General features: G+C 35.5%; 1 protein-coding gene and 1 long non-coding RNA gene across 5 annotated transcripts in view; one reads left to right on the top strand and one right to left on the bottom strand.

Annotated features, from left to right (window-relative positions):
• LOC109836559 (cellulose synthase A catalytic subunit 2 [UDP-forming]-like) lies at positions 8,882–16,151 on the top strand. 2 transcript variants are annotated; one of them, XM_020404486.1, is made up of 14 exons: positions 8,882–9,454; positions 10,104–10,302; positions 10,391–10,623; positions 10,712–10,808; positions 10,914–11,091; positions 11,573–11,839; positions 11,934–12,279; positions 12,372–12,509; positions 12,620–12,745; positions 12,830–13,042; positions 13,131–13,395; positions 14,061–14,257; positions 14,335–14,685; positions 15,286–16,151. In XM_020404486.1, exons 1-14 carry the CDS (start codon positions 9,374–9,376, stop codon positions 15,868–15,870), a joined length of 3,276 nt encoding a protein of 1,091 aa, XP_020260075.1. In that variant the 5' UTR covers positions 8,882–9,373; the 3' UTR covers positions 15,871–16,151. The 2 variants fall into 2 exon arrangements, with proteins under 2 accessions (XP_020260075.1, XP_020260076.1); XM_020404487.1 differs by lacking the exons at positions 8,882–9,454; positions 10,104–10,302 and having other exon boundaries at positions 10,536–10,615.
• The window catches only part of LOC109836558, a 17,263-nt gene continuing 11,480 nt past the window's right edge, over positions 21,128–26,910 (bottom strand). For all 3 annotated transcript variants that reach the window (XR_002246011.1, XR_002246010.1, XR_002246012.1), the window contains exons 4-5: positions 22,756–22,821; positions 21,128–21,682 (exon numbers count right to left, since the gene is read on the bottom strand). This is a non-coding gene — a long non-coding RNA (uncharacterized LOC109836558). The remainder of the gene's footprint in view (positions 21,683–22,755; positions 22,822–26,910) is intronic.

The following is a 26,910-nucleotide window of genomic DNA, read 5'->3' as shown; positions in this document are numbered from 1 at the left end:
AAAATAATGGCAACCAAACACGCAAATCCGATCCCAAATCCCACCCCGGTAGCCGCGTCCATCAATAAATACCACTCCCGCCCTCCTCATTCTGGGCCCCACTTATCCACGGATCACAAAACCGCGCTGAATTATTAATAAAATTAATAAACGTAACGAATTTCTTTCCTGTTAATAAAACGACCGAAAAAGGCGGAGCTGACCGCTACTCTATCGCTTTTGAGCGTTTCCGTCCGAAAGTGGGGCCCACAAGTTTTGGATGCGAGCGATTCTGCTTTCCCCCTCCCTATTTAACCGCGCCCGTACATTACCGGGTACTCGGGCGGGCCAGCCCGCCTACCCGAACCCCTTGCGAAGGGCCTGGATCGCGCGATGTTGGACACGTGTAGGGCTGAGATCAGGTGGCGAATAGCTTGGGATCTAAGCTCGCTGGTCCTTCGGGGGACGGGGGGGCCCACGCGGTTTGGGGAGGAGTAAATATTCTTGCACCGACCAGCTTTCCAGGCATGGGATGGGGCCCACGCCGAAAGCTGACGCTGAATGGAAGGGATTTATTGCGCAATCCATCTTTAACCAAAATTTAAAATTGGAGGGTATCCTTTTATTTTTTTTATTATTTTTTAATATATGAATCGGACCTAAATTTTTGGGGGTGGCATTCAAACCTCTTAATCATCCCGATCATTTATTGTTCTCATACTTGAGAGTATTTAAACGCTGCCAGAAAAATGAAGGTATATATAAATAAAAATTTTGGAAACTTACGGTATAAAATTGTTGCAAAAAATAGGTATAAGATATATAAGTGAAAAACTATAGGATATTTAAGCCAATTTTAAATTTGGATTTTATTCGTGAAAATTATATAGAAATTTTGTGCACGCTATTTTCTGATCTATAAACGACTAAATGAATCAGCGGTTATATAATTGAAAAAATTTGTTCTGATAAAGTATAGAAATTAAAAATTATCTATATGATACTTCTTGACCATAATTCACACCATAAACTAATAACATCTTTTATATTTTAAGGGGATAAGTCATGCAAACAATTGGCCAACAATAAGGGGCTGTTTGTTTGCAAAAATGGGAAGGGGAAAGCCTGCCAAATCTGACAAAAACTGTCAGTTTTGGCAGGCTTTCTTGCAAAAACGGCTCTAAAAGAGGCGTTTTTGCAAGAAAGCCTGTCAAAACTGATAGTTTTTGTCAGATTTGGCAGCTTTCCTCTAACTTTCTCCTTCAAAAAAATTGAAACAAACGGGCCCTAATAGGGGTTGTTTGGTTGTTGTTGGTAAAGTTGTGTATTTATGACACAACTTGAAAAGTTGTTGTCCACCTCATCAATTTTACTTTTATATTTTTCTTTGTTTATTTTTGATTCCATTGGAATCATAAATTGCTTGTTTGGTTTGTAAATGTAACTTTAATTGTTTGTTTGAAAAGTGTAAAAAGTGGTCCCTACTCAAATGATCATATTGGTTGGAATTATTTTTTATTATTTTTTCTTGACTTCAATGCCAGCTTTCTCCTAAAATCATGTCATTTTTTTTATGAAATCACTTTAAAAGCCACATCAGCATATGAAATCACTTTACACTATTTTCACCACTACAAACAAACAATTGAAAATGATGAAAGCTAACATTGGGACCCATTTTTTTACACTTTCCATCCTTTTACATGGTAAAAACATACAACCAAACAGCCCCTAGATGCAACAATAACCGACCATTTTCATGAAAGCTCATCCTTTAAATATTGTAAGATCATTTGAAGTCACACAGTCTAGTCAAATCTTCAACTCAAGGTGATTCACCCTCGAACACAGCAACCTGAGCGTTGGATAGTTCCTTATTGTGTAAGAATTTGAATCCTTTCAATTCGGAAAAAAAAGAGATCGTTGTTTTTAATCGTAGTCATTATTTATTTAATAGACCGCTATGATATAATTTAAATTTAACATTTATCATAGTTTCAAATCATATATAACCACCAACTAGATAATTAATTGTTGTGATTGTGTAGTGATACAAATAAATAGTTCCATATATTTCACCCAATTTCGACTGTATACACCGTGAGAAGATGAGTTCCTGCAAAATACCCTTTTTCAATCCTCAGCAAAACCGTAAAAACCTTTTGTTTTAATTATCCATTCAGCTTCGACTTGACCACAAACAATGATTTCCAAATTATTATAGAAATATATAGTATCGACATTTTAATTTATTTCTATCAAATGACGCCGTTATAGTCTCAAAATTCTAAAGTTATAGTAAGGATTAAGATTATAATTTTATTTTCTACCAATCTCCTATTTAGAAATAGGGCAGCAAGCTAGCTTGAATTGATCATGAACCAGGGGGGTCCACCGTCTTCACCGATCGCATCCTTTTGGCATGGCATTGTTGAATTCGATAATATGCTCACGTGGATATGCTTATTGGAGCTTACTTGCAAATTAAGCGAAGAGGATCTAATCATCAAGAATTAGGTGCCAAATTAAAGTGCATAAAGTGTTATCATTAGACGCAATCCTAAGTCCCTGCTAACATTATTATTATGTACTACCCTTGGCTATGTAGAATGTAATCACGGGAGGATAATGGAATCCAGCAAAAAAGCTCACGTGAGAATATTCATGAGAGTGACCCTCGTAGAAGGATCCATACGTTGGTAACTGTTACCATTATGAAAAGAAAAAAGAAAATGCTGATTTTGCTTGACTTGTAATTCAAACTAATTAAACTCATTTTTCATGAACGTGTAAGAATTCAATAAGAACAACTATGTAATAAATTAATGGCGGCAATTTATACACAAAATATAAATTGTTGATTTTATGAGTGTTTTATATATGAGCAATATGGACGAATTTGGTTCCAAAAACCAGTTTTTGTGTTTGGTAATGAGGTGGCACGTTTTCATCCACTCATTCAAATAGGAACCACATACATATGGATTAGAGAGTAGATAGAAACGAGCCACCTCACTGCTAAAAAATAAATACCATGCTTAGTACGAAGTTCATATTTGTGTGTGTATATAATTTTCATAAAATTTATTTGATATGTAAGCGAGCTCAAATGAACTATTTGATATATATGTCTAAGAGCTCATTAATTGCTCATATGTACCTATTGAGAAGTTGTTTGGGTTTTTTTTCTGCTTGTTTTAATTGAATAGCCATGCATCCTAATTGTCACATTTGATGACACTAGTATTATACACGTTTATATATTGCATGTGGATGTTTTTTATTTAATATTATATTATTCGATAAAGTATGTATAAATATATTGTAAGTTACTTAAATTAGCTTAATATTATGTTATTAAACAATTTATTTAAGAGTATAATTACTAAATAATAATATAATCATTAGTTTAAGTAACACTATAGAAACAACTAAACGATTTATATTATTAAATATTTACTCTATGCAAATATTTCGTTATAACATTTATTAAATAATGGCAATAATTTTTAATATCATATGACTTTATTTATAATATTGTTAACAATTATAATTATGTACAATAATCTATTAAGTAATATTATTACCATTTTATTATAATTAATAATTCTTTATAATATATTATAATTATTATAAATTGTTAACTATTCAAGTGAATGACCAAATATTTTGAGAAAATGAAGAGACGCGTAGTTAATAAAAGATTATGGATCATTAGTTTTATGTATAATATAATAATAATTATGAATTATCAAAAATTAAGAGGGTAAAAAAGAAAATTAAAAGTTTTGTTATGTTTATTTTTTTATAAATACCATAGATTGTTGCATTATAGTATTGACTAACGTTGGAATTTATGATAACGTCTGCATAGTTTGCTACATCTGTCAAGTACGTATTGTTATTCGTAGGAAAAACGCGAGCTGGCAATGCACGGCTCCTAATTGTAATGTAAAGGATAAAAATAAAAATAAAACAGGTATACTATAAGAATTTCCTTTAGCTAATTAATCTACATGTAATGAATTTGTACGAATCAATTATATAATGAAGATGCCGAAACACTCTGAATACTTTAAACTTAGGGGGTGTTTGGTTCAATTTTTATAAATTATAGGAAATGTTTTCCATCCAAAATATGATTTCCTTGTATTTCTTAAAAAAATTATAGGAAAAATTTTAAGAAGTCAAAAAATAAAAAATTTCTTATTTTTTATACTTTGCTTGGTTGGTTCAAAACAATAAAATGGGTATGGGACGAGTTTTGTTGATTAAATAAGGAAGGTGTCAGATTTCATGTTGATTTCCTCTCATTTTGAGAGTAAATTGTTTTTTGTAAAATTTGGTAGTTTTTGATATTTTATAGAAAATATTTCTATAAATTTTTTGTTGAACCAAACACAATTTACAGAAATCTATAGAAAACTTTTAATTACAAAATTGTCATTGTCAGATATTTTAAGAAAAATTTTCTCAAAAAGTGTGCAACCAAACAGCCCCTTAGCCACTACCATATGTCCTTACTAGCTGCTCGTAGAAAATAAACAAAGCCCCCAAAATAAAAAATAAAAAAGACAGAGCAAATAAAAAATATATAAACAAACAAAAAATAAAAGCAGACAAAGGAAATATAACGAAAGGGAACATAAATAGTGACCGCATAAGGTTAGATTGATATATCTAAGCACGTTTTCTTTTTATGTTTTGATACCTTGAGATTTTAAATTTAATCAATCTTAAATTTTTAAAAATATTCAAATATAGATTATATATTCTAATTAGATTTGGATTGTTTCTGCTAAAAAAATATGGCGGAGAGATCATTGTTATTATATATTACATTGTGATTCATATTTGAGTGTAAATTAAGGAAGAATGATATGTGTTTGTTGATGTCAGTTATTGAACAAAAGGTTTATTTAAGGATTAGTGTTGGGTTAGGGTCTTCAAGTTTCTTTAGACGGCTGGGCTGGGGGAACCTGTTGTTCTTTCCTACACACAAAGAATTCGTAAGAGACCAGAGTTGGGTTCTCCGGTTATTACTCTGACGATATATATGAACTTGAATGAGAAAATGTGAGATGATAAAGAAGATTCAAAGTTGCATGGATAACTAGCCCATTACATTGAGTTGCATGACTTCCTTTTATAGTGGAATAGAATGACAGATTGGTAATTAACTTGAGCCGAGTCAAAACAGGCAGCCGACATGCGGCCGCTAGCGAAAATGAGTCATCTGGTAGTTTGTTGTGGGGAAGACAGTAGGTGTTGGAGCTAACTGGATCTGATGAGTCATTAAGAATATGATGGCTAGAGTAATGATAACTTTGTTAGAGTAGTTAATGCGAGGTTAGTTAGTTGTCGACGGGGGGTTTGAAGACACACCGTCTTTCTAGCCATTCAACTGAAGGTCGACAACCGCTGCCTTTCTAATCGGATACGCAAGTTGTCGGCTGGAACAATAGGCCGAGTGAGAGTGCTCATAAGATTGATCTGGTCGTAGGCTGATAAGTACCATTTTTTTAGTTGGCTACGCAAGTTATCAGCTTACGGAATCGGTCGCAGATACAACTCGAATTGTCGGTTTCTGGAATAACATGATTAAGCATGGGGGGTGGACGCATGCCGGCTTCCTAGTAGATATTAATACTTGGTTAACTTGCAGCCTATAGTAGTGTTAAACTTATAGTGAATCATAAACATACACAATACAAGACAATCACTGTGATTAAAATAATACTCGCTCGACTACTTTTTGCCAATAAAAATGATCGAAATGCACTTTCATTAATGATTTTTCAAAGTATACATTTTGTAGAATCTCTATAAAAGAAAAGCTTTAACGGTAAAAGGAAATCTATAGCCATAGAATATACAAAAAAATATAATATCATATTTAGGTAATACATATTTAAAGGCAACAGTATTTAATAAAATCATATTTCCTCTTTTCAATTATGAGCAAATTTGTAGGTGTATTTATCTTCATTTTTTCTTTCGTTAACAGGGTATAAGTTCTCTCCAACGTATGAAACAATAGGTGACTTATGTTTCAACGACGATAATATTCAGATGGTTTAATTTTAATTTATTTTAAATCTAACACTTATTCTATGTACGTTCCATGACTTACAAATGTTTTCGATTTCCTATTGGAAAATAAGTCACAATATTTTACTAAATAATTAAATTATATTGTTTTCTCTATGACTCATTGGATAATGAAAATGATTCGAATCCTTTAGAAAATTTGTGTGAGTGTTTCTTTGTTTATCCACGACCTTCTGAGCAAAAGATCTCAAACAACCCACAGTCATGCTTGGACCTCTTCAAAGCTGACAATTCTATATTTAACGAATAGAATATAATAATTATATACTGCCATCACTTATAATGTCGTTTATAGTCCAATTTATAGTATAATATGACGCGCGAGGGAAAAATAATATTAAAAGTGGACAGTTACACTGATTGTCCAGTCTCGACTACTAAAAGGTCAGTCTTAACCTAATAGTGATTAAATAAGATTGGCTTGTTAATAAAATTACTATAGTAAGGTTATTATCAACAGGGCACACATTATGAATAAGACCATCCATTTTTAAAAGTAGATTGTTAAATTACTAGATTTACCGATGTGACTATTAAGAGGCCCGCAAAGCCCCTATCTCTTAGCAAAAAATGAGCGGTTAGTTTGTTTTCAATTTTGCCAATTATCGATTGTCAATATTCTCACCAAAGTACCCATTGGTCTCTAATCAGTTCCTAAATTGTTCATTCTAGACTTTGCTTGAATTTTCTTGAGAACTCATCTATGGTGGGTTGATATTAATTAAAACGAAAAAGCCATGTGATGGTAGGGACTGGTCACTAATTAGCCACACTAGTAATAATTTGATGGAGAATTGCGTTTATAATGTTGAATCTAGAATATTATATACTTCAATTCTGTTTCTTTTGCTTCTAAAATTGAAATCAATCCTGAAATAAAATGCATTATTGAATTTTATTTTTCTTTGATTTTCTCTTATAACCAATTATTTACCATGAAAGAGGTTTCTAGAATTCATTAAACACCAGTTTATGTATTATTCTTCTTTTTTCCCCTTCCCATTATCGACAAGGAACGACATTTATTGGGCTTTTTAAACATGGACTTTATTTTAGCGATTATAAAAATTAGTAAACCTCCTCAAGATATCTGTGTAGGGTTACAAAATATATAGAATGTAACTAAGTTACACACATCTCTAAAACTATATGGTTTGAGCGTGGACATTAAAGATCCACACTGTTCGTTTTGATCTATGCATTAGAAACTTTATAGATATAAAAAAGCATACAAACTAAATATTTTTAATTTATATATCCAATGAGATAGAAATGAATAGTCCGCAACGGTCTAAAATATCGTTTATTTTACGTTCCTTAAATTATAAGATAGAAAATTTCAAAATAGATATTTTTTTTATCACGCGATCTTGATGACACGCAGATAGCAATGAACATTTGGATTTACGGTATAAATAGACAAATATGTATTTTTCATGTGTGTGTAACTAATTTAGTTACACTTTGGGTATTATAAGTTGTATCTCTACCCAATATCTAGTTATCAATATAAAGTTAGTCAAAAGGTCTAGAGATGTAATCAGTTTGCTAGAGATCTTAAATCCAAGTACAAAATAGGTTATCTGTTCAGAGAACCTTAAGACTAAGACCACCTATTTATTTATCTTATTAAGGAAAGATCGCCTATTTATCATCATTCTTTTTCAAAGAAAGCTTATTTGTTTTTCTTACCACAGGCCAAATATCTAATCCTGGATCAGTTTCTAATCGTAGTTTGTAAATGATTTTATTGCCGCAATGGATGTTAATTTGGTGTGCAGGAAGTTATAACCGTAATTAAAATATCGAGTTTATGAAAGAACAAAAATCCCCAACATTTTAATGTTCCATCACACAGTGTTTTTTTTATATTTCAATCGTAGAAAACTTACTTTTGAGGAAATCACCTGTCATCGAATTAACAATAAGTTAATTTTTTGAGAAACGGCCACGGTTAGAACTGTAATTGTAATTGCAAATAATAAATTACGAATTACTTCTGCAAATCTCTGGCACTACTTAGGCACTGTTTGGCAACCAAAAAAATATCTTATCTAGGAGCTTGTGTCTTATTGACTTGGTCAACAAGCTAGTAAAGCTGTTTGGTGACAAAAAATATGAGGAAATTATTTTGAAGATTGTGTCTTTTGCAAGTAGCTTTTGGAAAGCCATCTCAAGTAGCGTTTGTCTTTGGGAAGGAACTGTGAATTTTTTCTTCCGTTTTTACCTCTAATAATTCTAATTTTAAATCAATAATATTACATGACCTTTTTAGTCATTTAACAAATTTAAGCTAGTTGTACAGCTTCTTTTGTCAAACAGCTCTAGTCAATCAGCTAGCTACACAGCTATCATCTTCCAACTATAATTTCACAGCTTTCAGCTAGCTTGACAGCTTTCAGCTATAATCTCGCAGCTTTCAGCTAGTTTTGCTAAACAGCTTACTTTCAAGCAAAAGATAAAGCATGGGTTTGACCCCGCTACCACATTGTGATTAATTACTCTCCAATTTTCCTCCCCCACTACATAATACAACAAAAAAACATAAAAAAAATAAAAAAATATATGAAGTACACCGACAAAATTTCTTGGTACGAAGAATGCAAAATATTATAGGAAATTTGCTCTCCAGGACACATCTCATGCTTTGATGTTTACAGTCTACTCCCCTTTTTTCCCCCCGTTTCCCGTTAATTTCTGAAAGCTGGCATCCCGTGTGGATCTCAAAATTCTCCCTCTACATAAACCCAAAAAAAAACCCCCTTTGTCTCTCTTAAAACCCAAAAACCGCTAGAGAGAGAAAGCTTGCTCCTTTTTCATCCAGAAGCGGTGAGGGAAGAGAGAGAGAGAGCGCAGCGGTGGCTTGGCTACCTCGGCCCCGCTGGCCTCCACCCTTAAGCGGGACCCACCTCAATCCATTCTCTCTCTCTCTCTACAAAAAGCAGCACTTTTTTATTTTCTCTCTCTAAAAATCTCTGTTTTTGTTTTGTTACCTGTCTGATCACTTTCAGTTTCAGAGCTCTGACGCGTTGAGGCGACAGCCATACTGTTTCCAAATTTATTTCCTTTTTTTTCTTTACTTTCGTCGCCGCGTCGTCTCGTCTTGGCCCAGCTGGAATCAATTGGTGCTGTTCTCGAAAAAACTTTTTTTTCGCCAAAATCTCCTCCATTTCCTTTTTTTTTTGCATTTTGGGCTTTGTTTGTTATTGAGAGATAAAGAATTTAATTAAGAGATAGCGAGAGTTGGGGGTTTTTGAGGGAGAAGATAAGGGTTTTTTGATCGATGGAGACTGGGGGAAGATTGTTTGCGGGTTCCAGGAATCGAAACGAGTTTGTGGTCATCAATGCGGATGATTCTGTGAAGGTAAGTTATGAAAAAATTCCATTTTTTAATTTGGGTTTAGTTTGTTTTTGTTGATTTTGTATTTTTTTAAAAGATTTTTTTGGGGCTAAAGTTGTTTTCATTGATGCGACTTTCCTCCCATGGTTTCTACATTCTTTTTTTTTGGGATTTCCGTAATTTCTAAATTAGTTCCGATGATGCCCATCTCATTTTGATTCAAGAAAGTTATTTTGTGATGAAAGTCTGCAGATTTTCTCCTTAAACCCCCATTTTTAATTTTCACCTCATTTCTTATGCATTTCTTCTGATTTCAAAGTTGCCCATTTGTGCATTTTTTTTTTTGCTTCTCACATGGAACCTAGATGATTTTGTCCGTTTAAAATATGATTTTACAGAATAAATATATTTTCTTCAGTTAAAAAAAAGATATTCATACAGAATTAACATCTATTTAAACATATTCTTGCATGCGGTGGTTTCCCCCTTCCTTTGATGATTTTTGCTGTTTGGTTTGTCATGGAATTATATACCTGCACTCAAGCTCACAAGTTCAACTATGTTCTTACTTGTAGATATGTGATTTTGAATATGGAATCTGTAAAAATGTTTTAATTTCTTAATCTATAAGTCTAGTTGCATCATATCTTATAACAACTTGGAACATTCGCAGCAAAGAGAAGATGAAAAATTGGCTGGTCAAATTTGTGAAATATGCGGCGATGAAATTGAGGTGCTAGAGGAGGAAAAGGAGTTGTTTGTTGCCTGCAATGAATGTGCGTTCCCCGTGTGTAGAGGTTGCTACGAGTATGAGAGAAGAGAGGGCAGTCAATCCTGTCCTCGCTGCAAAACCCGATACAAGCGTCACAAAGGTTTGGATTTTTTTTTGCCTTCCTCATATTCATCATACACATGTAGGTCTATTTCAGGATAGATCAGATTGGTTTGAAACTCTTATAGGTTGTGCTAGAGTTGAGGGTGATGAGGAAGAAGATGGAGATGAGGATATCGATAAAGAGTTTAGTTTCAGTAGTTTTGATGGGAGGGAGACTCGAAGTACTTCTGGCCTAAAGTTTAGAAAGCAGCTCAGTTTAGGGGATAGCTCTTTCAGTGCATATGGAGCCACCCCTAGGACGGACCCTTCCGGTTACAACATGGACTCCAACATTCCATTATTAACTTATGGTGAAGGGGTAGAATTTTCTATTATCGTAAAAATGTGCATTACTGAATTGATTTAAAAGAGGGTTGGTTGTAATTGTAGTCCAATTTTATGTTTAGGTTGAAGGGATTTCTCCTGAGAGCCATGCTCTTATCATTCCACATCATATGGATTCAGGACATACAATTTCTCGTTCAGGATCATCATTGTGCTCCGGTGAGTTAGTTGAAGTGCTCGAATCATTTGATTTCCTCCTAATGTGTGTGACAGTTTTTATCTCTTCGTTGCTGATCACCATACTCATGTTGTTCCCTTTTGCAGCGCAATCTCGACCAATAAACCCTAACAAGGATATATCACTGTATGGCTATGGAAGTGTTGCATGGAAAAACCGGATTGATGAATGGAAGAGAAAGCAATCTGAAAAGATGCAAAATGCTTCAAATGGAAATCGTGGGGAATTATTTGGAGATGAGGTGGACGATCCTGACCTACCCACGTAAGTTATTTGATTAGCATTTAAGTCTTCAGCTCTGAAAATATCTTCATTAATTATATATGTGCCAATTCACCATATCGAAAGGTAATTATTTCTTAGTTGCTTATTTGTCACCATATTGACGTGTTGGTGTAAATTTTAAAGACAAAATCGAGTAGTTTAAGAATACTTGACACAATTAGTAATCTTCTAAATGTAGATGGAGACGAGAAAATTTGCAATCTTAAGTAGATGTAGGTGGAAAAGTTGGGAAAAGTAGGTTGTCCCTTATGATAAAGATTTGCTTCTGGTCACTGAGCCATCTCATCTCAGTCTGATTGATGAATGATGAACATATCTAAAAGTGTTTATTGAATGTTCTGATTTCCTTATGCTGTTGTTTTTTTCCTGAACAACTGTGAGTCTGTCTTCTCTTCTGATAATTCTTAATGCTCTATTTTATTTCAAACTTCCTATTTACAATTTGTCAAATTTTCTATAGGTCGGATGAAGGCAGACAACCATTATCGAGAAAGCTACCTATCTCTTCCAACAAGATAAACCCCTACAGGATAATAATCTTGCTTAGGCTTCTGATTCTTGGCCTTTTCTTCCATTATAGACTTTTGAACCCACTTTCAGATGCATATGGACTGTGGCTGACTTCTGTTATCTGTGAGATATGGTTTGCTATTTCATGGATCTTGGATCAATTTCCAAAATGGTATCCAGTAGAGCGAGAAACATACTTGGATCGTCTTTCACTTAGGTGTTACTCTTTTGTCTAATTGCAACTAATATTACTATATTCCTGTTTGGTGTTAACTTTACTTGCCTATTTTCAATTGAAAATTCTCACTCAGATATGAGAAAGAAGGGAAACCATCACAGTTGGCAGATATTGATATATTTGTTAGCACCGTTGATCCGATGAAAGAACCTCCTCTTATAACTGCAAACACTGTGCTTTCCATTCTTGCGGTGGACTACCCTGTCGATAAAGTTTCATGCTATGTCTCAGATGATGGCGCTGCAATGCTTACCTTCGAAGCACTTTCTGAGACTTCTGTGTTCGCACGGAAGTGGGTTCCATTCTGCAAAAAATACAGCATTGAGCCCCGAGCTCCTGAATGGTATTTTGCTCAGAAAATTGATTATCTAAAGGACAAAGTACATCCAGAGTTCGTCAGAGAACGGAGAGCCATGAAGGTAATTATATGTTCAGAAATCCCTATTTTCTTTTTTGACCTTTTTGTTTCTAACTTTAAGCTTAAATGCGTTTTTACTTCTTCTTTGAACAGAGAGAATATGAGGAGTTTAAGGTTCGTATAAACAGTTTAGTTGCCATGGCACAAAAAGCTCCTGAAGAAGGATGGACAATGCAGGATGGGACTCCATGGCCTGGTAACAATGTTCGCGACCATCCGGCAATGATTCAGGTGAATAAAGATGCATACCCCCATTTGATTTAAACATATCAGTTGAAGCTGTTAACTGCACTCTGCATTTCCTAACTCCATACAATATTGAGTGAATGGTTGCTCTATAGATATTTCTTGGGCACAATGGTGTTGTGGACAACGAGGGAAACAAGTTGCCAAGCTTAGTTTATGTTTCTCGTGAGAAAAGACCAGGATTTAACCACCACAAAAAAGCTGGTGCCATGAATTCTTTGGTATGATTTGCTGTATTAGTTCAAATTCTTTCTATTTTACGGTTTTTCTCCGTCACTGCTGACTACTTAGTGTGATTATTTCAGGTGCGTGTCTCAGCTGTTCTCTCTAATGCCCCTTACATTTTGAATGTAGACTGTGACCATTATATAAATAACAGTAAAGCTTTACGAGAAGCCATGTGCTTCATGATGGACCCCACGTCTGGAAGCAAGATTTGCTATGTCCAGTTCCCTCAGAGATTTGACGGGATTGATCAACATGACCGATATTCAAACCGCAATGTTGTGTTTTTTGATGTGAGGATACTAATTTATTGAATTTATTGTTCCTTGTCTGTTATATTACCTTCCGTTTTTAATTTGTCTCCTCTTTTTACTGTATTAGATCAACATGAAAGGTCTCGATGGGCTTCAAGGGCCGATATATGTGGGAACTGGCTGTGTGTTCCGAAGGCAAGCTCTGTATGGATTTGATGCGCCAGTCACAAAGAAGCCTCCGGGAAAGACATGTAACTGTTGGCCAAAATGGTGCTGCTCGTGTTGTGGATCTCGAAAGAAGAATAGAAAAGGGAACAAAAAGCAGAAGGTGAAGCATAGAGAGACATCTAGACAAATTCACGCACTTGTGAGCATCCGAGAAGAACCTGAAGGTCAGTATTATATTGAACGATAACTTAAATCTAAACAGGGGAAAATCCCAATAGTTGATCTTCGAAATTACATGTCAATTTGTACACATGTCATTATATTCAATCTGTTGCGAAAGGATAAACTTCTAGACAGTAAACTGGAATGTGCTTGATCATCATATGAGATCCATTCCTATTCAGAAGGCGACTTCTACTTTTTTTAGTGCTGCAGATATAGATAAGGTCTGGTATCCCGCCTCCCCCCCGCCGCCCCCTCAGCACACACACTCAACACATCGCTCACTGTACTTCCTGTTAAATATGTTTATCTAGCTCTTGGAGTGGGTGGTGGGTGGGGGGGGGGTAGTACCAGAACCATATTATATCTGCAGCGCTAAAAAAAAGTAGAAGTCGCCTTTCGAATAGATAACCTTTTTAACAGGGGTTGTCAAGTGGTGAAAAATATCAAAAGCTTTGAAGCGTGTAGCTGGAACTCCAATTATCACTACAAATTTGGCTAGATCTGGTAGGAAACACTGGCTTTGATCCCAGCCCAAACCTAACTTTTGTGAACTTTGCTGAAATAAGTGTCTCGCTACTTGTATAGTTTGATTAATCTTCTAGTGTCCATTTATATTTGCAAGCTGAATTTTAAAGATACTGATCAAGACATGTTTTCTTTGTAGGACTAGAAAATGAGAGCGCATTGCTAGTGCCCCGTCAGAAACTTGAGAAAAAATTTGGGCAATCACCGGGTTTTGTGGCATCCACACTTCAAGAGAACGGTGGAATGGTCAAGGGCTTGGATCCTTCTTCACTTCTAGGAGAAGCTATGCATGTCATCAGTTGTGGTTATGAGGACAAAACTGAATGGGGAAAAGAGGTAAACCCATCAATTTCAGTCTAGCATCTTGAGTACTTGGCTATTGTTTTTTGTCCTGACTCCTTTATCTTGATCAGGTTGGATGGATTTATGGCTCTGTGACCGAGGATATCTTGACCGGCTTCAAGATGCATTGTCATGGATGGAGGTCAGTTTACTGCATACCCAAAAGGCCGGCTTTCAAGGGTTCAGCTCCCATCAATCTCTCTGACCGTCTTCACCAAGTACTGAGATGGGCTCTTGGATCTGTAGAAATTTTCTTGAGCAAGCATTGCCCTATTTGGTATGGGTATGGAGGTGGATTGAAGTCATTGGAAAGACTCTCATACATAAACTCGGTCATCTATCCTTGGACAGCTCTTCCATTAATTGTCTATTGTACTTTGCCTGCAATCTGTCTTCTGACTGGGAAATTCATAGTCCCTGAGGTATTTTTCTTGCAAGGTTTTTCATGAATTTATATATCTGAACTTGGTATAGTAGGATATGATAACAACTATCTCCGTTTGAGGTTCAAGTGAAATTTCAGACTTGGTGGAAATAAATGTTTTCTTCTCGGTGTAAAAGCTTCCAAATATATATGTGAAGGAAAGAAGACTACCAAAAATATATTATGTCAAATTAACAATTAATCATTTCCTATCTGGCAACTATATGCTACGACTAGTGGGCTAGCTAGGCTTCATCTTTGGGGTTAGTTACATACTTACATGAATCCTTTTTTACTTTTCTATTCTTTTTCCCATCGAGTTCGATAAAGTGCTTTTCTCTCTTAAAGAGAGAACTATCACATCCTATTTTATTACATCAATATAAGTTTGCTGAGATATTGTTGCTTCCTCTTAAGGAAATATATAGTGTGATCTGACCTTATTCCATCAGAAGTTCTGTTGCCCCACAAATTAGTCCTTTTACATAACATGAAACCTTGTTTCAGGACAAGAACATGTGAAATTTGATATGCTCTTACAAAAATGTCTCTTCTGACATAGGTAACCTGAAATTAATGTGCACTTCCATCTCTGCAGATAAGCATCTACGCTAGCATAATATTCATGGCTCTCTTTGCATCAATTGCTGCTACTGGAATCCTCGAGATGCAATGGGGAGGAGTGGGCGTCGATGACTGGTGGAGAAATGAGCAATTCTGGGTCATCGGTGGAGTCTCGTCCCATCTTTTCGCCCTCTTCCAAGGCCTTCTCAAAGTCATTGCAGGGGTCGACACAAGCTTCACAGTCACATCCAAAGGAGGCGACGATGGAGAGTTTTCAGACCTCTATCTCTTCAAATGGACAAACCTATTAATCCCTCCAACGACCCTTGTCGTTATAAATGTAGTTGGAGTCGTTGCAGGGGTATCCAACGCAATCAATAACGGGTACGAATCTTGGGGGCCTTTGTTTGGCAAGCTGTTTTTTGCTCTGTGGGTAATTATCCATTTGTACCCGTTCGTTAAGGGAATGTTAGGCAAGCAAGACAGAGCTCCGACGATTGTCATTGTGTGGACATTGCTTCTTGTTTCGATATGTTCGCTTTTGTGGGTGAGGGTTAACCCCTTCTTAGCGAAGAATGATGGTCCCGTGTTAGAGGTTTGTGGATTGGATTGCAATTGAAGTGTCCATAATTTTTTGCTAGAGAAAGTGTAGTTCTCGTGTAGATAGAGAGGTTGTGAGTTTTTTTTTCCCATTTATTTACAGATGTTATTTTTATTGACATTCTTTGTTAGAAGGTAGATTTTTTGTGGGTTGATCTCCAAAGGGGGAGATGTTCGTAGTGAAAAGTTGTTAGGGGTTTTGGTCAAGTACTTTGGTCAAGTTATTCCCCTCTAATTTAAGTATAGTTTCTGGATGTTTGTTACACTTGGTTTCTGGTTCCTTAAGGGTGTGAACTGTTATTTGTTGGTTTGTTCGTTTGTTTCTCTATTTCGGTTGATTTGGTTAATGCTTCAAACATTTGCATGTGATTGTGAATTTGTGATAGAAGCAAATGCAGGATATATTTCCTTAGAGTAGAGTCGTGCTTCCTTGTATTATTGTGACAAAGCACTGCATTGATACTTCTGATTATTGATAGATACGGGTTACTCAATAGCTGTTTGCATGTGTAAACTTATTTAATACGACCGAATACTTATTTAATACGAATGTCCTTGAAATATTCAAGGAAAATTATCCGTTACATTTGAATTTATGGCATTTAAAGGTGCACTCTTGCATTTGGGTTTATGACATTAAATGTACATTAAATGAATGACAAACATTGGATCATTCGATCTAAGAGTTAGACATTTTTTTTAGGTGCACATTTAATGAAATTGACCATCTCTGCTGGATGCTTTCTCAATATTCAACCAATGTAGTCTAATTCACTTCTCTCTTATGTTTTTTTCTTCTTCTATCAGTGCTCCTGTATCTATATGGGATGCAAAAGCAACACAAATACACGCATAAGCTGACAGGATACAACCTCTCTCCGAGTTCACCTTCTATCTTCCAGTTCCCAAAACCAGTGCGTTGTGTAGCGGAAGAAACTTGTTTTGGGGTGTGTTCGGATCGTCAATTTATGCATGCTGTTATGGTTATAACGTTAGTTTTATATCATCTTATGTTATGAATTTATTTATAATGAACAATATATGACGAATTTAACAGTTGATTAATGATAGAATTATAAGCTCAATTATATAATAAAGTATCGTGTGAGTGTCTGCACACACTCTCCCTCTTTATCTATTGACGAATTTAACAGTTGATTAATGATAGAATTATAAGCTCAATTATATAATAAAGTATCGTGTGAGTGTCTGCACACACTCTCCCTCTTTATCTATGATGTGGCATGAATTAATTAAAGGAGGGGTATTTTCGGAAGAACAACTCCACACTAAATTGGAAAGAAAAAAGAGGAAATCTCATTTATTTATTCTCCAGCAACCAAGAGGATCATCACGCGTCTTCATCACGCATCTACAGGTTCCCTATTCTCCGCTGCCTTGAGAACCGCCTCCTCCGCTGCTTAACCATCTTGCCACGAAACCGGGCCGATCCCAACATTTTTTAAGCCGGACATCATCGGTCCAGGAGTTAACATTCTGGCGGATTATGTTGGGGTGCAGAGTTGCATCTACTCCTATTGAGCAGAATCATAAGATGAGTGCCGAGGGTGGGGACCCTGTGAGTAAAGAGCAATATCAAAGATTGGTTGGACGACTTATATATCTATGCCATACGAGACCTGATATTACTCATGCAGTGAGCGTGGTGAGTAGATATATGCATGATCTCAGAGAGTAGCATATGGAGGCAGTTCGCAGAATTCTTAGATATATTAAAGGAAGCCCAGGAAAGGGGTTATGGTTCAGGAGTTTTGGACATCTGAGAATTGAAGGCTATTGTGATGCTGATTGGGCGGGTTGTATGGATGATCGTAGGTCCACTACAGGCTACTGTGTATTTGTTGGAGGCAATCTCGTATCTTGGCGTAGCAAGAAGCAAGATGTGGTGGCTAGGTCTACAGCTGAGGCGGAGTACAGGGCTATGGCAGTTGGTCTGTGCGAGTTGATGTGGGTCAAAAACATATTATCTGAGCTGCGCTTGTTTAGAAGAGACTCCTTACAACTTTGGTGTGACAACAAATCGGCGATTAATATTGCAAACAATCCAGTTCAGCATGATCGCACCAAACATGTGGAGATCGATCGGTTCTTTATCAAGGAGCAACTGAATAGAGGAGTTCTGACTTTGAGCTATGTGAAATCAGAAGAGCAGTTAGCTGATTGTTTAACAAAAGGATTAGGTTCTAGAGAGTGTGATATCTTTTGTAACAAGATGGGGATGATTGATATCTATCGCCCATCTTGAGGGGGAGTGTTGAGTTATTTAGATAGAAATTAGTCAATGCTGTGAGGACCTATTTGTAAGAGTGCCCTTATATAAAAGGGGTATCTCTCTATGAGTGAATGTAACCCTAATATTTTCCTAAAAAACTCAACAGATCTTAATAGTAGGATAAGAAGAAATTCTAATTTTTTCTATGCATCTTGCCTCAGAAAGGAAAGCAAGTTTAAACAGGCAGTTGAAGAGAAGCATTATTTGGTTCACATAAATTGCATATCCAGGCTGTCAATCATATGCTCGAGACATTTTATAACTAACCCCTTCACCCAAAATTTTAGAGGGTTTCAAATATCTGGACCTAAGATCTAATTCAACTGTTGATAAAAACTTTCATTATATGACACTTGATTCTTAATTACTAAGACTAGATAGTAGTTGTTATATATGTAGATATATGATTTTCTGTCCTAGTTTAACATTCATATGCTATTGTATAAGTAATTCAACATAGCACTTAAGGGAGGAATGAGTCATTGCTGTGAACTGATGTAGTTCTATATTAGGCATGCCCAATTAGCTTTTCAATGCTAGCTATTTTTTCATTTTCATTTATCACTTTTTCTCTTTCTTCATTAGGACAAAATTTTAAAAGAGCCCTATTTGCAAACTTATTCCCCCAAAACGACCCCTTTTAAATTTATTTGTCAAAACCGACCTGGTTTCAACTCCAAGGCTGTGAAACCAGGTCGGTTTTAGCAAAAAAAGTTCCCAAACTTCACGGGACATCAAGTCCTATGAAGTTTAACAACAATTTTGTTAAGCTGCTAAACTTCACGGGACTTGAAGTCTCAAGTCCCGTGAAGTTTCAAAGGTAAAAAAAGCTTCACGAGACTTGAAGTCCCGTGAAGTTTGAGCTGAATTTCCACGCTCTGAAAATTCAGCTTGTAACTTCACGAGACTTGAAGTCCCGTGAAGCTGCAGGTTTTAAAAAACATGCATAACAGGCTGTGCATGTTTTTTTATATACGCAACGTAACTCCTAAATGCATTACACAATAGATATACATGAAATTTTCGCCATGAATCAATCGATTTACATGAATCAAACAATATATACTGAATCAAACAATAATCACGAAAATACACCTGTGAATAATAATGGATCTCATACACACTGAATTACAACAATATTCTTAAAATTCAGTCATGAATTAAACACGAATCAAACAATACTCACGAAGATCACATATATAAACAATAATTGATCCACAAAAGTATGGTATTTGAAAAATCATAAAAGTTATAAATTTTAACAAAATAAGATCACATGCACTGCTGATGAGTCTCGATTATCTGAGTATCTGATTGTGTATGAGGCTGAGAAGTACCGGCTCCATCGTCATCGTCGCGTGGCCTACGTCGTCGCATGTACATTTGCCCAAATGATCAAGACCTGTCCTCACGACCTGCAAACTCATCGACATGAGTCTTATGAAGCACCTGTGCTATTCTCTGCTTGATCCTGTTGAAGACCCCTAACGCCGTCGGATCCTAAATCTCATGTGCTCATTAATATCAGCTTCAATGTCATCAAAAGCACGGACCTGCGAGTTAAACAATATGTACACAATTTAGCAAATAACATCTTAATAAAAAAATCACTGTTTTAATTTAGATTAGAAACTTACATAATCTCTGTCGATCATCCCACTAGGGATGTAACTATCTGTCGGTGGGTGTGGCAGGTGTCCAGCTGATGGCTGTGAGTTACGCATGATCCATTACATGTGACATCCCAATACCAACGTATATACGCTGTGTAGTCAACAGCTGTCTCTCGTATTCTATATCAAATCCCGTGAAGTTTTTTTTACCTTTGTAACTTCACGGGACTTCAAGTCCCGTGAAGTTTTTTGAAATTTGAAACTTCACGGAACTTCAAGTCCCGTGAAGTTTAGCAGCTTAACAAAATGGCTGCTAAACTTCACGGGACTTGAAGTCCCGTAAAGTTTGAGAACTTTTTTCGTCAAAACCGACCTGGTTTTAGCACTGGGGCTGAAACCAGGTCGGTTTTGACAAATAAAGTTGAAAGGGATCGTTTTTGGAAATAAGTTTGCAAATAGGGCTCTTTTAAAAATTTGTCCTTTATATAACTTTTCTACTACTAACCTTGACCATTACAACTATTATCTAATTTTTGTAATTTAATATTTAATTTCAATAGAAGTGTTTTGGTGTTTTAAATCAATCAATCTTTTGTTTTTATAATCTCTATTATTGAAATGTTTTATATGTATTTTGGTTTTAAATTTCAATTGTTTGTAGGCTTGATTGTTAAAGGACTCATAGGTTTTATTTATATTTAGGGGGTGTTTGGTTTAATTTCTACAAATTATAGAAAATGTTTTCCACCCAAAATATGATTTCCTTGTATTTCTTAAAAAAATTATAGGAAAAGTTTTGAGAAGTCAAAAAGTACCAATTTTTTTTATTTTTTTTACTTTGCTTGTTTGGTTCAAAACAAGAAAATGATCCATAACTTTATAGAAATCAGCAAGATGTCTTATAATTTGTAGAAACTGTACCGAACAACCCCTAAATTTATAAAAAAGTGTCAACTTTATAGAAAAATGTCAATGTGGTGTCAGATTTTTAGGTGATTTCCGCCAATTTTGAGAGGAAATTGATTTCTGTAAATTTTGATAATTTTTTTACTTTACAGAAAATATTTCTGTAATTTTTTTTTGAACCAAAAACAATTTACAAAAATCTACAGAAAATTTTTACAGAATTGCGATTTTCAGACACTAGTATGCAATACGTGCGTTGCACGTGATGCATATTAAGAAACTATAAGAGTCAAAATCCATAATGTTTCCATAATTATGCATTGAACTTATACACAATACACAAGATGAATGCCAATTAACCATTATCTCACAAGACTTGGGATATTGTCCATAGAGAAGAAACCTAATCAACCATATATATAGTGCGCGTGATAAAAGTGACCGCACAATCAAGAAGAGGTAAGTTGATTTTAACTGCAAATAATTAATATTCAGCATCATATTACAAACCAGCAAAGTATTCAATTAGCATGACGATATACATACAATGAGAGTAAAAAAGAATCAACATGATAGATTGAAAACATAGCTTTATTATACACTTTTTACAATGAGGTGTCTGAAATATTAGTTTATTGGATTTGAGGCATAAATATCTGCGTTTCCCCCTTTTGCAGGCACAGAAGCTAAAATCCCCGCATCAAGTCCAGCTCTGTATTGCTCAACAAGAGCTAGATCATTTGGCAATGAGATTGAACTATGCCCAAAATAGTATGGCATCCCATGCCCTACTCTATCCTTCCACTTTCGATACTCCAAGACCCAAGTGTCACATGACCCAAGATTAATATACATTTTACCAACAGGAGTCATTTCCTTCATTAGGATTTCATTTTGAGATGAAAGGAATCTCATGTCTTGTTCCAGGACCATGCATATATTTTGATGGAAGAACCATTTAGGGAGAAACTTCATAACTGGGTCCATCAATTAGCTGACCTTCAGATAGTTTTGCTAATCTGCAGAAAAATTTAATATAATTAAGGGCTATGATTACAATTATAGCTATAACATGCTACAATGGTTGTATTGGAAAAGCACATAAGAATCAGATGGATGATAAATTGAACGCCGAACAAAAACAGCATCAATAACCAGTAATAACAGAACAAAACATGCAGCCTTCCTGAAAAATGACGTAGCTCTCCAGTTTTCGGTCATTATTGTTGTATACTAATACAAGTCCATGCTCTTTTTTGTCTCAATATGCTAGAAGATGCTTAATTGCAAAGGTAGAAAAGGAACTGATTGTTGCTTCCTCAAAAATTCAGGCAAAGAGGGGAAAAAGAAAATGGGATTGTCTCAGATCAATAGTCTTACAAAGGGGTCAAAAATCTTGAGATAGATAAAGGTATCCATTGCTGAGAACCATAGTTATTACTATTTTACTCTGACATGTGATGCCTTGAATTGAAACTAAAATTTACGAAGTAGGCCTTGATGGTACCCTTGCGCTCGCATGGTGTTCACAAATTCATAAAGGTAAGACCATATTATCTTCTGCATTCATCTCCATCTGTTACTCTATTGATCCTCTAACATAGGTCACCACTATATGTTTTTCTATACATTGTTTGTATCGAATTTTTTTTTTTGTTTCATGCAAGTTCATCATGTATTTGAAGTTGCAGAAACTCTAGATGCTTCAAGTTTCTGGAATTGTTGTTTTCATGTGATGTATATAATTAACATAAACAACTTCTGACTAATTTGTAGAGCTCAGTAATGAACGCATTTTTTTAAGATCCAGAGTTGCAAAGCAGAAGAAGCTACACCTATGCAATTAGTATAACACAAATAGACTATTATTTTAACATCAATCCCATTTTTCAATCCCAGACAGATAATGCACTTCTGAAAGGTTTTCTTCTCGGATTTGTGCGATGAATTTGTTAGCGTTGGAATTGAGGAACTAATGGAAATTTCCAATGAGCTGAACATAAAGAGAACAAATCACAGTAATTCCTAAATAACCAATCTCTTTCACATTGTAAACTTCACTAAAAGATGAACGGTAACTGGAGGAATGTACCTTATTGCAATTGGGTATAAGCTCTTGAAGTGCACGCATCCTCTCATTGATCCTATCTCTTCCCCTCTATTCACAATTATACAGATGAAATCAGTCAAGGCATAATTTCAAAACAGATACAAGTTGAAAAGGTTTAAAAAAAATGAGTAATGTGCTAACTTTTTCTGATAAATTATGTATTTTCGCAGCACGACTTCACTTTTTGCTCTTGCCTTAAACAGGAAGGGATTGCTTACTGATTTGAGAACACATTCATATTTGCACATCAGCCAAATTTATAAACAATCCATAATTTATTTTAAAAAATAATGATTGCAATCGTACCTTCCATCTTAGTATCAAGTAATACTTTCTTTGAATTTTGAATGTTTTACCTTCTGAGAAAATTTTATGGTTGTAATCTTTTCATTGCAAACGAAAAGTTCCCTCATGATTCAATGATTTTGTGTGACAATTAAGCACATGAACATGCGCAACTTCATACTATTATGATTCGTCATGCATATTCTGATTTTATAAAAAATCTAGATATCTGGAAAACCAGTACAGATTTTCTAGAGTATATTTATGTTCTTCATTATTTCAAATTTGGATGTCAGGTTAACTCAGACTATAATCTAACTCTTTTTTCTAATCAAGAACCATCTGTCGATGATAAAAGAAAGCACATTAATTTGAATGACTACTTATAGAGTCTTCAAGTGTACAAATTTACTAATTTTCAGCATCGCTATCCCTTCAAGAAGTAATACTTTTAGGCTATAAGAACTTTAAGATTATCATACTTTCAAAAAAGAAAGAAAGAAAGAAACAATGAACAAAATACTAGAATGAATACTACAACTTGTATGCTGTCTAAAAATCACTGCAGATAGCTGATCCCCATCAAACACCGATGATGGAAGTTACAATTCGACGGCTTTCAGAAGACTTTAATTTGAAGACTTTTACGTAGATCAATGAAGGTTATAATCTGACGATCTTCACAACAACTGATGAAAGCTCTAATCAACAGCCTTCACAATCAACATCGGGAGTTACAAAGATTATAAAATGACGATCTTTGCAACGCTCTGACAGAAAGAGACTACAAATCGACGGTCTCTTCAAACTAAGACACGGAAGTCCTCCCCGCATACCAACATCAAGACGCATCGCGTTCACAGCCACAGACGCAGCTCGGATCCAGCTGCCAACGCAACTTCCAACGCTGCTAACGCAGCTTTCAAATTGCTGCCAACGCAGCTTCCAACGCTGCTAACGCAGCTTCCAAATTACTGCAAATGCAGCTCACGAGCAGCTTCCAACGCTGCCAACGTAGCTTCCAAATTGTTGCAAACGCAGCTTCCAGACACTGCGTTTGAACGCAGAATTCATGTCAGAACGTGGATTTTGTGTTTGACTCGTTCAAACACGAGCTGAACAGTTTCAAAACCGTTTTCCACGATCTGAGGGGATCACAACTCTACTCAGGAGTGATTTAAGGGGCGGTTACATCCCATTAGCCCCACATAAGAGAGAATTAAGGAGGGCGGTTACACCCCTTAATCCCCTATAAATAACTAAGAAATCAGCTTAGTTCGGATCCTGCTCTTGGGCAACATAGAAGAGATCATTGGCTTGTCTAACCAATTACGGTTAAGATCAATCAACTCATCAAGAGTTCTAAAACTTGCTTTGCAAGTTCTTCACAGCGTCAAATCGTGAGGAGGAGATACTGTTCTAGTGAATCAAAACGTTCGGATCGTCAATGGAGAGCAAACTCGACGCGAGCATTCGAGGGAGACACTCCATCGCCACCGTGAAGAACCCAGAATTAAACAAAGGGGAGAATCAAATTCATTCTCCTCTATTTTGTAATTAGGAAATCTAATTGTAACTGAGATTAAAGGAATACAAATCAATTTTTCTTCGTTTCTTTTACTGCAAAATTTTCCACAAACACAACTATACATCAAGTTGGATGTATAAGTTGCTACATGCGAGACATGAAAAGCTCATTATCTTTCGCAAAGTATGAAAATATCATAAATTGAATGTAAGAAGATATAATCTTAACTTACTGAAAATTGCATTTATAAAGAATAATAACTATTAGTCCACGTCATACGCTTGATAATGGGAATACATAAACTTGCAATTAGTATGCATTCCTTTTTACTTTCTGTTCTACATTTATTTTTATTAAAGGTTTATGTGAGACAAGGGTAAATCAAGTGAACTGATGAATCCTAGTTTCCATAGAAATGACTTGAGATCTGAGCTCACGAGAGCAAAGATTGACCTGAAGTAAATACGTTTGTCTCCAAAGTCCTAGAATTTAATGTGCCTCAATCATGTCTTCTCACAGACCTTGATACCGTTAATAAAGCATATCCCGTGACAGCAAAAGATGATGTAGTTAGGGGGACACAACCAATGACAGAAAATGAATGGGTAACATGCAAATTCTAATAACAGTGATTTATGAACTCTATATTATGCACAGTTTCTTATTGATTTTTCTCCATCTTAATTGCTATAGAATATCCAACAATGCACATGTCAAAGACAGATTATTGGTGAACATGGAGATGGCTTCATATAGATGGACAACCTTCATGTCACGAGCAGACAAAACTATACCCTAAAGTAGTATGCACGTGTTGTTTGATGCTCAAAAGGATGCTTAAAAATATCAAGTGCTAATATTATAAATGAGGCAAACAATAAACAAGTAAACATTTGCAAAGATATTGTTACTGGGCATAAGATACATGGCAGCATGAGAGTAAATTGCATGAAAGAAATGCTGACTACTTTCACAAGTAGATGTTTACTAACAAAAATAACCAGATACAAGCCTTGAATATATTCAGCTCATGGAAGGTCTTTGAGAATAGGAGATATAGTAGATGTGAATGCAAACAATCGGACATGCATGCATATACACATACACGTGAAACAATTCGTATTGATTTTTCTCCATCTCAATGGCTATGGAATATCCAACAATGCACATGTCAAAGTCAGATTATTGGTGAACATGAAGATGGCTTTTTATAGATGGACAACCTTCACGTCATGAGCAGACAAAACTATACCCTAAAGTAGTATGCACTTATTGTTTGATGCTCAAAAGGGCCTTCACGTCATGAGCAGACAAAACTATACCCTAAAGTAGTATGCACTTATTGTTTGATGCTCAAAAGGGTGCTTAAAAATATCAAGTGCTAATATTAACCCTAAAGTAGTATGCACTTATTGTTTGATGCTCAAAAGGGTGCTTAAAAATATCAAGTGCTAATATTATAAATGGCCTAAAATACTGTCAGTTTCATATTATAATTTTTAAGTAAATGAAAGTTACAAAGTCGTGAACTTGTGAGTGACGGATAATATACAGACATGAATATCATGTCCACATACGCGATGGACATCCAAAATTTTCTTTGAAATGGTCCTATTTATCTATAGAGTTTAATTAGAAAACTTCTTGTTAATTATTTTAGACAACCATTGATATCTTTCTTCAACCATCTCTAAGTTGTTTGCTTTAGTTGTTATTTGGATGTTAAAAGTTATCTAATAGTCAAAAATCCAATGACTTTCCTACGCATCAAGTCAATTTATAGCCTTATAGGTTGTTTTCGTCAAAAGTTGCCTTCATCATTGATTTCATTAAAACTTCAAACGTTACAAATGAATTCAAATAACGAAAATAAAAATTACAACTTTCTTGAAAATAAACACAAGATCCGTTTATCGTCTCTTGCTTGCGTGAGTCTTTAGCCTGTGACGGGGACGTCGATATCCGTGGACTACCTGGCAATCAGATCTGATCCAGAAAAATCGGGCAGAGCTTCGTCGATCCGCGAGGAGATCTAGAAACTTGAAGCGCCTATCTCGGATAAAGCGAGATATTTGCTCTTCTTAGGATTACCGACGAGGGGTAATGCTAAGGAACGGATGCGGGTGAGGTAGATCTGATGAAGAACTCTCTTGTGTTGAAGTGCTCGATCACTCTTCACTCCAGCAGGGCTTCGCCAATTCTCCAAAAATCCAGATCCCTAAAAAGTGAGGCCTAAGACTTCTATTTATAGGCGACACCCCTAGGGTGTCCCCAAAAATCTAGGACACCCCTGGGGTGTCCCCAAAAAAATCTAGGACACCCCT

Source organism: Asparagus officinalis, chromosome 4 (assembly GCF_001876935.1).
Source record: "Asparagus officinalis chromosome 4, Aspof.V1, whole genome shotgun sequence".
Classification (NCBI taxonomy): Eukaryota; Viridiplantae; Streptophyta; class Magnoliopsida; order Asparagales; family Asparagaceae; genus Asparagus; species Asparagus officinalis.
The sequence above is the reverse complement of the archived record's forward strand: the minus strand, read 5'-3'. Positions and strand labels throughout refer to the sequence as shown.

Coding starts and splice junctions, on each gene's coding strand:
- LOC109836559 (XM_020404486.1), top strand. CDS start 9,374: ATGGAGACTGGGGGAAGATTGTTTGCGGGTTCCAGGAATCGAAACGAG. Junction 12,746..12,829: donor CTGGTGCCATGAATTCTTTG/GTATGATTTGCT, acceptor TGATTATTTCAG/GTGCGTGTCTCAGCTGTTCT. Junction 14,258..14,334: donor AAACTGAATGGGGAAAAGAG/GTAAACCCATCA, acceptor TATCTTGATCAG/GTTGGATGGATTTATGGCTC.